Source organism: Cetorhinus maximus, chromosome 13 (genome assembly GCF_964194155.1).
Source record: "Cetorhinus maximus chromosome 13, sCetMax3.hap1.1, whole genome shotgun sequence".
Classification (NCBI taxonomy): domain Eukaryota; kingdom Metazoa; phylum Chordata; class Chondrichthyes; order Lamniformes; family Cetorhinidae; genus Cetorhinus; species Cetorhinus maximus.
The window spans coordinates 73411034-73424072 of NC_135891.1; the positions used below are offsets into that span (position 1 = coordinate 73411034).

Genomic DNA, 13039 nt, shown 5'->3' on the forward strand with positions numbered 1-13039 from the left:
GTTTCACACAAACAGGCCGGAATCTCACCTCACCATGACCTCACTTCCGGAATCACGGGAGGCCACAAAGAGCGCTCTCGGGGGACAAGAGGCTCCACTCCCCGGCTCTCGGAGGATAGGCCCGGTCCTCCAGGTCGCTGGCCGCTCGCATTCACCGCTGGCGTTCAGAAAGACAGCTGAGCGGGCACTTGAGCTGGGAGCGCTCAAGGCCTGCAACAGGCAGCCTGTCGGAACGTGCCCGAGAGCCCAGATTCGGCCTCTTGTCAGTATTGACGGTTCCCGGCGGAAACGGTTGTCAAAACCGAGGCAGGGAGGGTGGGAGAGAAAGAGGCCACTCGTGATTGACAATGGTACCAACCAATCGGCTCCAAGATAGTGGGTGTGACGCGTTCCGTTAACTAATCATTGGGGGGACCTGCCTAATACGGACCAATGAGAGGCTGGAAGGCAGGACATCCGGCGGAGCTGGGCGCGGGAGGCGGCCATGGCGAAGACCTACGATTATCTGTTCAAACTGCTGCTGATCGGAGACAGCGGCGTCGGGAAAACTTGCGTCCTCTTCCGCTTCTCCGAGGATGCCTTTAACACCACCTTCATCTCCACCATCGGTACGGAGCTGGGGCCCGCGGACAGAGCGCGGGGCCTGGTTCCGGGATACAGGGCCCAGGGGGTAGGAGGCGCGCGGCCCGGGGCCCAGAGGGTAGGAGGCGCGCGGCCCGGGTCCCAGGGGGTAGGAGGCGCGCGGCCCGGGTCCCAGGGGGTAGGAGGCGCGCGGCCCGGGGCCCAGGAGGTAGGAGGCGCGCGGCCCGGGGCCCAGGAGGTAGGAGGCGCGCGGCCCGGGGCCCAGGGGATAGGAGGCCCGAGGCCCAGGGGGTAGAAGGCGCGTTAATTAATCAGTTAATGCAGATAGTCGTCATTAGAAATAAAAACAGAAAATGCTGAGAAACCTCAGCAGGTTTGACAACCTCTGTGGAGAGAGAAACAGTTAATGTTTTGGTCATACAGTCTCGAAATGTTAACCTGATTTTCCCCAGCATTTTCTGTTTTTGTTTCAGATTTCCAGCATTGCAGTATTTTGCTTTTATTATCGTAGTCATCAGAGATATCTGCAGTTCTGGTTCCTTCCGTTCGCACAATTTCCATTTGTTGAAGAGGAATTGGGTACCCTCAGGAATATTGCCTTTGTGAGATGCTGTGTGGGCAGCCTAGATAAAAATCTTATTACAAATTACAGAAGAAAGGAGATAAAGGTATTAGGAAGGGGATAGTGGGGAACTCTGCGGCTCATGGCTTCCAGCTGGATAAGTTACTCAATCAGGCCTGGCAGCATCTGTGGAGGGAGAAGCAGTTAAAGTATCCAGTGGAATGACTCTTCCACTGAGAACTGAGTTTCTTTAGCTGTTTGTTTTTATTTTAGATTTTTGGCATCTGCAGTATTTTGCTTTTATTATGAATAAATTCCTTGCTCCTATGCTGTCTGCTTAGTTTCTATTTTGTTTTCATTACTTTACTTACCGTTATGGGCACCGAAGACTGCTGTTGTACAATGCCCCAAATTAGGCCTATAGAACATGAAAGAGGAAAGAAAAAATCATATTTAAATGTGTTGAATGCATATTTAAACTAGCTTTCCTGCTGTGCAATGTTTAGATAGGAGGTTGTGTTCTGGGTAATTCTGTAACAAGTGGTTCTAACTTTTTGTTTCCTGGCCTTTTCAGGTATTGATTTTAAAATCCGAACCATTGAGTTGGACGGAAAGAAAATCAAACTGCAAATATGGTGAGGATTGTGGAACTGCTTTCCCTGTATTATGCTGACTGCATTTGCCTTGAAATCAGTGTCTTTGATAATGAAGACATTTAAACTTCTGGCTGTCTATTCGTGACACTGCTGCATGCAACTCATTTGGAAAAAGCCCATGTGTCCATCAGTTAATTGATTGGAGTCAGGGCAGTGGGATCCCAAAGGAATATTTTAATTTGGTAAATTTTTGGTGTTTCTGAAGGTACTAGCTCTGCAGAATAGAACGTGAAACTGTAGTTATTGCAGCATAAGAGGTCTTTGGGTCGTTGTGCCACTGCAAGCTCTCTAAAAACAGCTTGCATTTATATAACCCGTTTAATTTAGAAAATCTCTCAATGTGCTTCACGGAGTGGGGATAGGAAAAATAAAGGACATAAATAAGAGACTGGGACTGTGTCATGAGAGAGATCGCCAAAGGCTTGGTCTAAAAAGAAACATTTTAGTTGTTTCCTATGTTACAACAGTGACTACACTTCAGAAATGCTTCATTGACTGTTAAGTGCTTTGGATGTCCTGAGGTTTCAGAATCATTGGTTGCGGAAGAACATAAGTAATAGGGGTGGGTGTAGGCCAATTGGCCCATCGAGCTTGCACTGTCATTCAGTAAGATTATAGCTGATCTATCTCAGCTGGTGCTTCCTGCATTATCCCAGGTCCCTTGATTTCTCTTAGAATCCAAAAATCTTGAATATACTCAGTGACTGAGCACCCACTACTCTCTGGGGTAAAGAATTCCAAAGATTCACCGCATTTGAGCAACATACCCTTAAATGTTTTTTTGTAGCCCGTGCCCAATTTGTTTAAGAGCAGGAATCCTTTAAGTTCTTTTGCGCGGGAGCTTGCAGGTTGCTGTGCAGCCACACATATTGGAGGGAGCGTTGCCTTTGAGCAAAATAAATTCTCCTCATTTCAGTCTACGTGGCTGACCCCTCATTCTGAGACTACAACCCCTGGTTCGAAATTCTCCAGCCAGGGAAAATATCCTCCCAACATGTTTCAATGAATCATCTCTCGTTCTAAACTCCAGGTAATATAGACTGGGGATACTCAATCTCTCATAGGGCAAGTGCCTCATCCAGTGAATCAGATAATTTGACCTGATGGTCTACATCCCAGAGTGATGAAAGAGATGGCTGTAGAGATAGTAGATGCGTTAGTGATCATCTTTTAAAATCCAATAGACTGGAATGGTTTCTGCAGATTGGAAGGTGCAAAATGTAATCCCACTGTTTAAAAGAGGAAGGAGAGAGAAAACTGGGAACTACGCACCTATTAACCTGACAGCAGTCGTAGGGAGAATGCTACAATCAATAATAAAGGATGTGATAACAGGACATTTAGAAAATAATGGTATGATTGGGCAGAGCCAACATGGATTTAAGAAAGGGAAACTGTGGCGAGAATTTTGACCTTGATGGGCGGGCCCCACTGGCTCGGTGACGGGTGGGCAGCTGAACTCCGCTGCCACAACAGGGCAGGCCGCCATTTTATGTGGGTAGGCCAATTAAGCAGAATAGATAAGGGGGAACCAGTGGATGTGGTGTACTTGGATTTTCAGAAATCTTTCGATAAGATCCCACACAGGAGGTTAGTAAATAAAATTAGATTGGGGGGAATATGCTGGCATGGATTGAGAACTGATTAACGGACAGATAACAGAGTAAGAATTTTTTTTAAAATTCATTCATTGGGTGTGGGCTTCACTGACTGGGCTAGCATTTATTGCCCATTCCTAGTTGCCCTTGAGAAGGTGATGGTGAGTTGCCGCCTTGAACCGCTGCAGTCCATGTGGTGTGGGTCCACCAACAGTGCTGTTAGGAAGGGAGTTCCAGGATTTTGACCCAGCGACAGTGAAGGAATGGCGATATATTTCCAAGCCAGGATGGTGAGTGACTTGGAGGGGGACCTCTAGGTGGTGGTTTTCCCATCTATCTGCTGCCCTTGTCCTTCTAGATGGTAGTGGTCGTGGGTTTGGAAGGTTCTGTTGAAGAAGCCTTGGTGAATTCCTGCAGTGCATCTTGTAGATGGTACACACTGCTGCTATTGTGTGTCAGTGGTGGAGGGAGAGAATATTTGTGGATGTGGTGCCAATCAAGTGGGCTGCTTTGTCCTGGATGGTGTCAAGCTTCATGAGTGTTGTGGGAGCTGCACTCATCCAGGCAAGTGGAGAGTATTCCATCACACTCCTGACTTGTGCCTTGTAGATGGCTTTGAGGAGTCAAGAGTTGGGTTATTTGTCGCACTTTTCCTAGCCTCTGACTTCTTGTAGCTGCAGTATTTATATGGCTAGTCCAGTTCAGTTTCTGGTCAATGGTAACCCCCCCAGGATGTTGATAGTGGAGGATTCAATGATGGTAATGCCATTGAACATCAAGGGGCAATGGTTGGATTTTCTCTTGTTGGAGATGGTCATTGCCTGCCACTTGTGTGGTGTGAATGTTACTTGCTACTTGTCAGCCCAAGCCTGGATATTGTCCAGGTCTTTTGGACAGGGACTTCTTGAGTATCTGAGGAGTCACGAATGGTGCTGAACATTGTGCAATCATCAGCGAACATCCCCACTTCTGACCTTATGATGGAAGGAAGGTCATTAATGAAGCAGCTGAAGATGGTTGGGCCTAGCACACTACCCTGAGGAACTCCTGCAGCAGTGTCCTGGAGCAAAGATGACTGACCCCCAACAATCACAAGCATGTCCCAGACCTCCCTGTCACTTGCCATTTCAACACTCCACCCTGCACTCATGCCCACATGTCCGTCCTTGGCCTGCTGCAATGTTCCAGTGAAGATCAACGCAAACTGGAGGAACAGCACCTCATCTTCCGACTAGGCACTTTACAGCCTTGCGGACTGAATATTGAGTTCAACAATTTTAGATCATGAACTCTCTCCTCCATCCCCACCCCCTTTCCGATCACCCCCCTTTTTTTTCCCAATAATTCATATAGATTTTTCTTTTCCCACCTATTTCCATTATTTTTAAATGTATTTCCATCCCTTGTTTTATCTCTACCTTTTAGCCTATTTCGATTCCTTCACCCCACCCCCGCTAGGGCTATCTGTACCTTAATAAAAACAAAAAACTGCGGATGCTGGAAATCCAAAACAAAGACAGAAACAGAAATACCTGGAAAAACTCAGCAGGTCTGGCAGCATTGGCGGAGAAGAGTACAGTTGACGTTTCGAGTCCTCATGACCCTTCAACAGAACTAAGTGAAAACCTTGCTTGTCCTGCTTTCTACCTTTAATTAGCACATTCCTTAGACAATATGACCACCTTCAACACCTCTGTCCTTTTTGTCTATGACATCTTTTGGCTATCTCCACCTATCACTGGCCCTCTATCCAGCTCTACCCTCCACCCCCTCCCCCCAAACCAGCTTATATTTCATCTCGTTTCTATTTTTACTTAGTTCTGTTAAAGATTTATACGGACTCGAAGCGTTAACTGTGTTCCTCTCCGCAGATGCTGCCAGACCTGCTGAGTTTTTCCAGGTATTTTTATTTTTGTTTTTCCACCTATCACTGGCCCTCTATCCAGCTCTACTTGTCCCACCCCCCTTAAACCAGGTATTTTTGTTTTTGTTTTAGATTTCCAGCATCTGCAGTTTTTTGCTTTTAACCACAGCCATCTTCCTTTGTGCTAGTTATGACTCTGACCAACAGAGTTTCCCCCCTGATTCCCATTGACTCCAGTTTTGCTAGGGCTCCCTGATGCCACACTCGGTCAAATGCTGCCTTGATGTCAAGGGCAGTCACTCTCTCCTCACCTCAGGAGTTGAGCTCTTTGTCCATGTTTGAACCAAGGCTGTAATGAGGTCAGGAGCTGAGTGGCCCTGGTGGAACTCAAACTGGGTGTCAGTGAGCAGGTTATTGCTAAGCAAGTGCTGCTTGATAGCACTGTTGATGACCCCTTCCATTACTTTACTGATGAAAGAGAGTAAACAGATGGGGCTGTTACTGGTCAGGTTGGATTTGTCCTGCTTTTTGTGTACAGGACATACTTGGGCAATTTTCCACATAGCCGGGTAGATGCCAGTGTTGTAGCTGTACTGGAACAGCTTGGCTAGGGATGCAGCAAGTTCTAGAGCACAAGTCTTCAGTACTATTACTGAAATATTGTCAGGGCCCATAGCCTTTGCAGTATCCAGTGCCTTCAGCCGTTTCTTGATGTCACGTGGAGTGAATCGAATTGGCTGAAGACTGGCATCTGTGATGCTGGGGACCTCTGGAGCAGGCCGAGATGGATCATCCACTGGGCACTTCTGGCTGAAGATTGTAGCAAATGCTTCAGCCTTATCTTTTGCACTGATGTGCTGGGTTCCCCCATCATTGAGCATCGGGATATTTGTGGAGCCTCCTCCAGCAAGTTGTTTAATTGTCCACCACCATTCACGACTGGATGTGGCGGGATTGTAGAGCTTAGATCTGATCCGTTGGTTGTGGGATTGCTTAGCACTGTCTATCACTTGTTGCTTATGCTGTTTGGCATGCAAGTAGCCCTGTGTTATAGCTTCACCAGGTTGACACCTCATTGTCAATGGGTCATTTTCAGGTTGGTAGGCTGACTAGTGGGATACTGCAAGGATCAGTGCTTAGGTCCCAGCTATTCACAATCTATATCAGTGATTTGGATGTGGGGATTAAATATAACATTTCCAAGTTTGCAGATGTCACAAAACTAGGTGAGTTGTGAGGAGGGTGCAAAAAATTTTGCAGATGAAATACAGTGGAGAAATGTGAGGTTATCCATTTTGGTAGGAAAAACAGGTACAGAATATTCCTTAAATGGTGAGAGATTGGTAAGTGTTGATGTCCAAAGGGACCTGGGTGTCCTTGCTCATAAGTCACTGAAAGCTAACATGCAAATGCAGCAAGCAATTAGGAAGGCAAATGGTATGTTGACCTTTATTACAAGAGTATTTGAAGTATTGGAGTAAAGATGTCTTACTGCAATTGTACAGAGCCTTGGTGAGACCACGTCTGGAGTATTGTATAGAGTTTTGGCCTCTTTACTTAAGGAAAGACATAATATAAAATAAAAACAGAAAATGCTGGAAAATCTCAGCAGGTCTGACAGCATCTGTGGAGAGAGAAACAGTGTTAACGTTTAGAGTCCGCGTGACTCTTCAGAGCTCTGAAGAAGAGTCATATGAATTCGAAACGTTAACCGTGTTTCCCTCTCTACAGATGCTGTCCGACCTGCTGAGTTTTTCCAGCATTTTCTGTTTTTATTTCAGATCTCCAGCATCCGCAGAATATATTTCCTTTTATCTTAAGGAAAGATATACTTGACATAGAGGAAGTGCAATGTAGGTTCACCAAACTAATTCCTGAGATGGAGAGATTTTCCAATGAGGAAAGATTAAATAGACTGGGCCTTTATTATCTGTAGTTTAGAAGAAAGAGAGGTGATCTCATTCAAACATGCAAAATGCTTACCGGCTCGACAGGGTGGATACAGGAAGGATGTTTCTCCTGGCTTGTTGGGTGTTGGGGGAGGGGGGCGGTCTAAGAACAGTCTTTGAATAAGAGGCAAGTTACTTAGGACTGAGATGAGGGGGGATTTCCTCACTCGCAGGGGGGTGGATTTCCTCACTCACAGGGTGGTGAATCTTCGGAATTCTCTGCCCCAGAGGGCTGTGGAGGCTCAGTCGTTCAGTATGTTCAAGACAGAGATCGATAGATTTCTACATATTAAAAATATCAAGGGATACTGGGTAAGTGCAGGAAAATGGTGTTGAAGTGGTAGATCAGCCATGATCTCATTGAATAGCGGAGCAGGCTCGAAGGGCTGAATGGCCTACTCCTCCGAATTCTTATGTTCTTATAAATCTTAGTTGCACTCCCTTTAAGGCAAGTATAACCGTCCTTGGGTAAAGAGATCAGAACTGCAGCGAGCGCTGCAGGTGATGAGGCCTTATACACTTGCACTTCTTTACTTTGTAATAAAGCCTGAGTAACCCTTGCCAGCACTCTGCTTTCTAATGTGCTATATAAATGCAAGCCTGCCTTTATATGGATGAAGTGACAGGGTTTAAGAGGGATTTTGAGTATGTGTGACTGGGCTGGCTATAAGTGAAGAGCTGGTTGCCCAAAAGATCAGAGACAGAATAGTTGTGGAGGGATTGGTGGGAATATAAGGCTGAATGGTAGGGTGGGATGTGGTCATGGAGAGACCAAAGAATGAAAACTTTAAACACACTGTTTTCAGGGACTAGGAGCCAGTGCACATCACTGAGAATCAGCTTGATCGGTGAACAAGGCCTCACGCAGGATAATGTGGTGGCTGCCTTGGGGCCATTTGCAGTTTGTAAAAGGGGAGAGGAGACCATTTTGAGAACATTAGTGATTGAAGCTGTAGAGCTTTGGTGATGGAAGGGCTGAGGCGGTGACAGGTCATGTGGAAATGAGTAGTCTTGGGATATGTTAGATGTGGGAAGAGGAGCCTAGAAATGCTTTGCCTGTGAACCTGAAAGGTTGTTGGAAACAGATTCACTAGGAAGTTTCAAAAGGGAAGAGGATAAATACCTGAAACAAATATTTACAGGACAATGAGGAAAGCAGGCGAGTCGGCCTAATTAGAGAGCCTTTTCAAAGAGCTAGTATAGTCACATTGGGCCGAATGGCCTCTTGTGCTTTATGAATCTGCGAGGAAATTGCCCATCTATCTCTTGATCAGGCTAGTTTCGGCTATGAGCAGTGTGGACACTGCACTTCTGAGTTACTTGAAACTTCAGGAGCATGGAGGTAGAGATCCATTCAAAAAGGATGGCAGCTTAGAGATGGAGCAGGAATTGTTGCAGCCTGATGGGTCAAGGGTCATTTTTCTTGGAAGTGAAGGTGATGACCAGATTTTGAAAGGGACCGGGCCCAGTGCCCAGTGGAAGAAAGCCATTAACACTATGTGCTAGTTTAGATGATGATTGGCTTGCTCAGTGGCCAGGAGTTTAATGGAGAGCAGGCCTTTCTACTAACCTCTAACTAAGATTCTTAGATTTAGTGTGACTAGGTTGGTGGCACTTGACAAAACCCAGTAGCACTTCACTGCTTGATTCCAAGTATTAGCAGTAGGCAGGAACTGTGCCTGACTTTGCTCTGACGTATTACCTTTAATCAGCTGAGCAGTCTTAATTAAACCCTAACCATTGAGTGAGATGGCAGTGCAAATACAGGGCAAGACTACCTAATCCCCTTGTATGACTGTGGGGTAAAAGGAATGTTTGGCAGTTTAATCAGTGAAGTGCTTGATAATCTCTCAGGACAATAGGCAGGGAATCATGATGCTTTATGATATCACTAATGAGAAGTCCTTTGATAACATCAAGAACTGGATGTGGAATATTGAAGAGATATGTTTGTTTGTACAAGACAAAGGAAGGTGAAATAAATATGATGTCACAAAAATCAATGGAAAGATCGACTTAATATTCACAAAGAATGTAACTAAATCTGTTCAAATCTCCTAGGGACACAGCTGGGCAGGAGCGCTTTCGAACAATCACTACTGCGTACTATCGAGGGGCCATGGTAAGCTATCACTGCTACATGAACATCATACATTACTAACCCTGATTAGCAGGTGCTATATCAAATGTTGGGGAGGCTGGGTGATGGAGGAATTGCTGTGTGTTGTTTGTACAGTTAGAGTGAAAGATGGGACACTGTCCTACGTTTATAGCCATCACTGATTTAATTTTTTTTCTCCTTGAATGGTCAGTAATTTTGGCTGGGAGTTTTCTCCATGAGGGAATGAGGTTTGAGAGAGCATTTGTGTGTTTAGATCTCAGAAATAATACTCTCCTGAAAGCTGTACTCTTTGAGCTGTGAAGTATCAGCCACACTCTGCTCATTACTGAAGGACTGTGGTAGGTGTTAATGAAAGTTTGAGGCCCTTCATTCAATAACTAGTTTAAGATTTCTGTTTTGGCAGGGAATCATGCTGGTGTATGATATCACTAATGAGAAGTCCTTTGATAATATCAAGAACTGGATCCGGAATATTGAAGAGGTATGTTTTACAAACCTAGTGAGTTTTCCAAGAAGGCATGCGAGCCTGCTGTGTCAGGCTTGGCTCAGTGGCTGCAAGCTCGCCTCTGAGAAGGTTAGGGCTTCAAACCACCCCCACCCCCCATTTTGAGCACATTATCTAAGCTGGCTTGTCAGTGCAGTACTGCAGGAGTGCTGTTCTCTGTGCTGGAGGTGTCACCTCTCAGTTTAGACATTTAAACCAAGGTTGTCTGCCCACTCATGGATGTAGAAATTCCTGTGGTGTTATTTGAAAAAGAATGGAAAAATGTTCCCAATATCCTGGCCAACAATCAACCAACTCTGTTTGAAGTATTATCTGGTTCTTTATCTCTGCTGTTTGTGAGACCTTGTTTTATGCAAATTGGTTGTTGTGATTACCAACATTACAACAGGTACTGCAATTTAAAAGTGTTTCGTTGCCTGGATGGTCTGACAATGTGAAAGGTGCTCTAGAATTTTACGAGGCTTTTGGTGATGACAGAACTGTAACAGTAATGAGACAAGATGTCATTTTTATTGCGAGTTCATGCAAACGCTATTCTAACATCCACCTCCGTCACCCTCCCCCCGCTTCCCCCAAAAAGGATCCACATATCATCCTTTAGAAGCATGTCAGTTAATGTAGTGTCCTCCTACCTTACAGAAAGCTAAGGCCTCATGAAGAATTCGAGCAACGTTTAACATGAGGATATGTGCATGAGGGCTTTTGAGGCATTTTTGTTAAGGAGCGTGGAGGAGTTTGGCTGTGCTTTATGTCCCTTTCCACAATATTCTGCTCTGTATTACATGCTCAGAATTGGGTTGGGTTTTTTGAGATGAAATATTCATTACGATCCTCTAGTACAAAACATTTTAAGTAACTTGGCCTGTTGAAAGTCTCATCATGTATCTATTTGTATTTAACTTGGCCCCAGTATTTTTGCCAATGTTATCTTGTGTGGTAGGTAAGAGGATTTGAATATGTAGATTTGTGGAGTGTTGTGACACATGGGGTAATTGGGGATTGAGGGTGTGGGATGGCAGGACTTACATGGAATTCAATTGTTACCTTTTGACTTTAGTTGTGTTTCTGTCTTCTATCTCAGCATGCCTCAGCAGATGTAGAGAAAATGATCCTTGGCAACAAGTGTGATGTAAATGAGAAAAGGCAAGTCAGCAAGGAACGTGGAGAGAAGGTACGAGCCCCAGAAATTCTCAACTGCAACTGATAGTTATGAGAAACTTCAGCTCTTGCTTTAGATATTCTCTCAGATGCAGGGTGCTCGTCACTCCATAAGTGTCTTGTTTAGGGTTGTGTCCATGATGAGAAATATCTGGCTACACTGTAATCCAAGAGGGACCTAATATTGTGAGCTGTTGATGTTGTTTGGGTAATATTGCCATGTCCCTCACTGTAACCTTCAAAGATAACCTGAGGTAAGACAAGAGCAGAAGCAAATCATTTGTTTTATTTCTCTGGAAGTGACTAGAGCAACAATCATGTTCAGATTCAATCAGGGCAACTTGTCTTCACTTAATACTAAAACAATGAACATGTTACAGTTAACTATATAGTGGGTTGTCTTGCTTGACTTAAAATAATTCCGGACTACCCTCCCCCGCCATTGTCATTTTGAATCATAATTTGACTGACTTTTCAGGCTTTGTTGGACCTGACTGCCCATGTCTAGCTCTTTTTTTTGAATATCCTTTTGTTCATATGCAGAAAGGACCAGAGACTTCCCAACACAGTGGGGATCAGACAGGCTAATGGTTGGCTTAATATTTACTTTCTATGGGAAAATAACACTGAAATTGACATCTCAAGGCCATTTTCTTTTCACTTGTGTGAATGTACTTGCCTTTAAAACTTTAGCATTTAAAAATAACTCCCCTACCTCTGCCCCAATACTTTATACCCAGAAATGTGACCATGGTGCAAGAACCAGCTTTTGTCCTTTCACTTCCACTTTGCCAAATTGTCACTGGGGCTGTGGCAGTTCTCATCAGTAAATAAGGCATTCCCTGTATCCTTGTAACAACTGAATGTTATGTTACGATCTTAGCTGATAATACTGGACAAATCAGATCCCAGAGTGAAACCTGGCTTGATAGATGCTAACTTTTTTTAAGAAACTCTGGAGGGCAGTTACTGAACAGATTCACAGGAGTCTGCTGATGAACTTTTAACAAAAGAATAAAACATATGTATTAAACAAGCAAAATGAACTATATTACACGAGACAAAAATGTTGGAAAGATTTCAATGAAAACACAAGTAAATGAGTCAAACTACACTATTCCTTCACCCCAACTATAAAAAGATTTGTGACTGTGACACCCCTGAATTACTGACAACTCTACTAGAATAAGGTGGAGAGTGTGGGGCAGAGCCAGGGTGCAGGGTCCAACAGAGTGGAGAAGGTTTGGGGGGAGGGCAGAGCATGTTCTGATGGGTGATGAGCTGGGAAGGAGTGAGGCAGCATGGACAGGGCTGGGGTCGGGGAGAGAGGGGATTCATTGACAGCTACAGCTACTTATTTAGGTGACGTGGACAGTGAGTAATCTCTCAATTGGTGCTATATGTGAATCAATGTCACAAGTGGAACCTTCTCTTTGAAGAGACAAAGCTGCGGAAAAAATCCAATCCGAATGCCACTCTGAGGTCATTGCTCTTTATGTAGATCTGCTTCTGCCCTGATATACTGCCACGGCACAACTCGTTACCTCTCCCTACAATTCAGGCTGACAAAGATTTTGCTTGTTCTCATTTACTGGGCAATGGCTTTAACCTCGTCATCTAAGCCAGGGCATCCAAACCTTTAGGCTTCGTAGCTGTTTAATTGTGAAGTTTAAATCTCTTTCCCTGCGTATTGAGGATGCTAATCTTAGTGGAGGACAATCCCCAAACTAGAACACCGAGTGTTTGAAAAAAAAGCCCTTGCAGAAGCTCCAGGGCTCTGAAATTCTAATGAGACAGACCAATGAGTAACTGAATGGCTCTGCATTGTGGAGGTAGCACAGGTGAAGGATGGAACCTGGCCCAGAAGGAGCACTTTGCCTTAATCCAAGCTGACAGTCTCCTTAAACCTCAGTACAATAACAAAGACTGCAGATACTGGTGCTTTCAGCCGGTAAGGAAGCGTCTGAAAGTGACCTTCTAGATGAATACAAGAGTGTAGATGATTTGAAGGGGGGTGCAGTTAGCTCATTTGGCTAGATGGCT

The 13039-nt window shown here is 44.7% G+C and overlaps 1 protein-coding gene across 3 annotated transcripts in view; it reads left to right on the forward strand.

Moving 5' to 3' along the window:
• The first annotated feature begins 353 nt into the window (after positions 1-353).
• Positions 354-13039, forward strand: part of rab8a (RAB8A, member RAS oncogene family) — a 28203-nt gene continuing 15517 nt past the window's right edge. The window contains exons 1-5 of one of the 3 annotated variants that reach the window (XM_078555532.1): positions 391-608; positions 1719-1779; positions 9273-9333; positions 9737-9814; positions 10920-11009. In XM_078555532.1, the coding sequence (XP_078411658.1) occupies positions 485-608; positions 1719-1779; positions 9273-9333; positions 9737-9814; positions 10920-11009 (414 nt within the window). In that variant the 5' untranslated portion in view covers positions 391-484. Of the gene's footprint in view, positions 609-1718; positions 1780-9272; positions 9334-9736; positions 9815-10919; positions 11010-13039 lie in introns of all 3 variants that reach the window. The other 2 variants (XM_078555534.1, XM_078555533.1) reach the window with 2 other exon arrangements.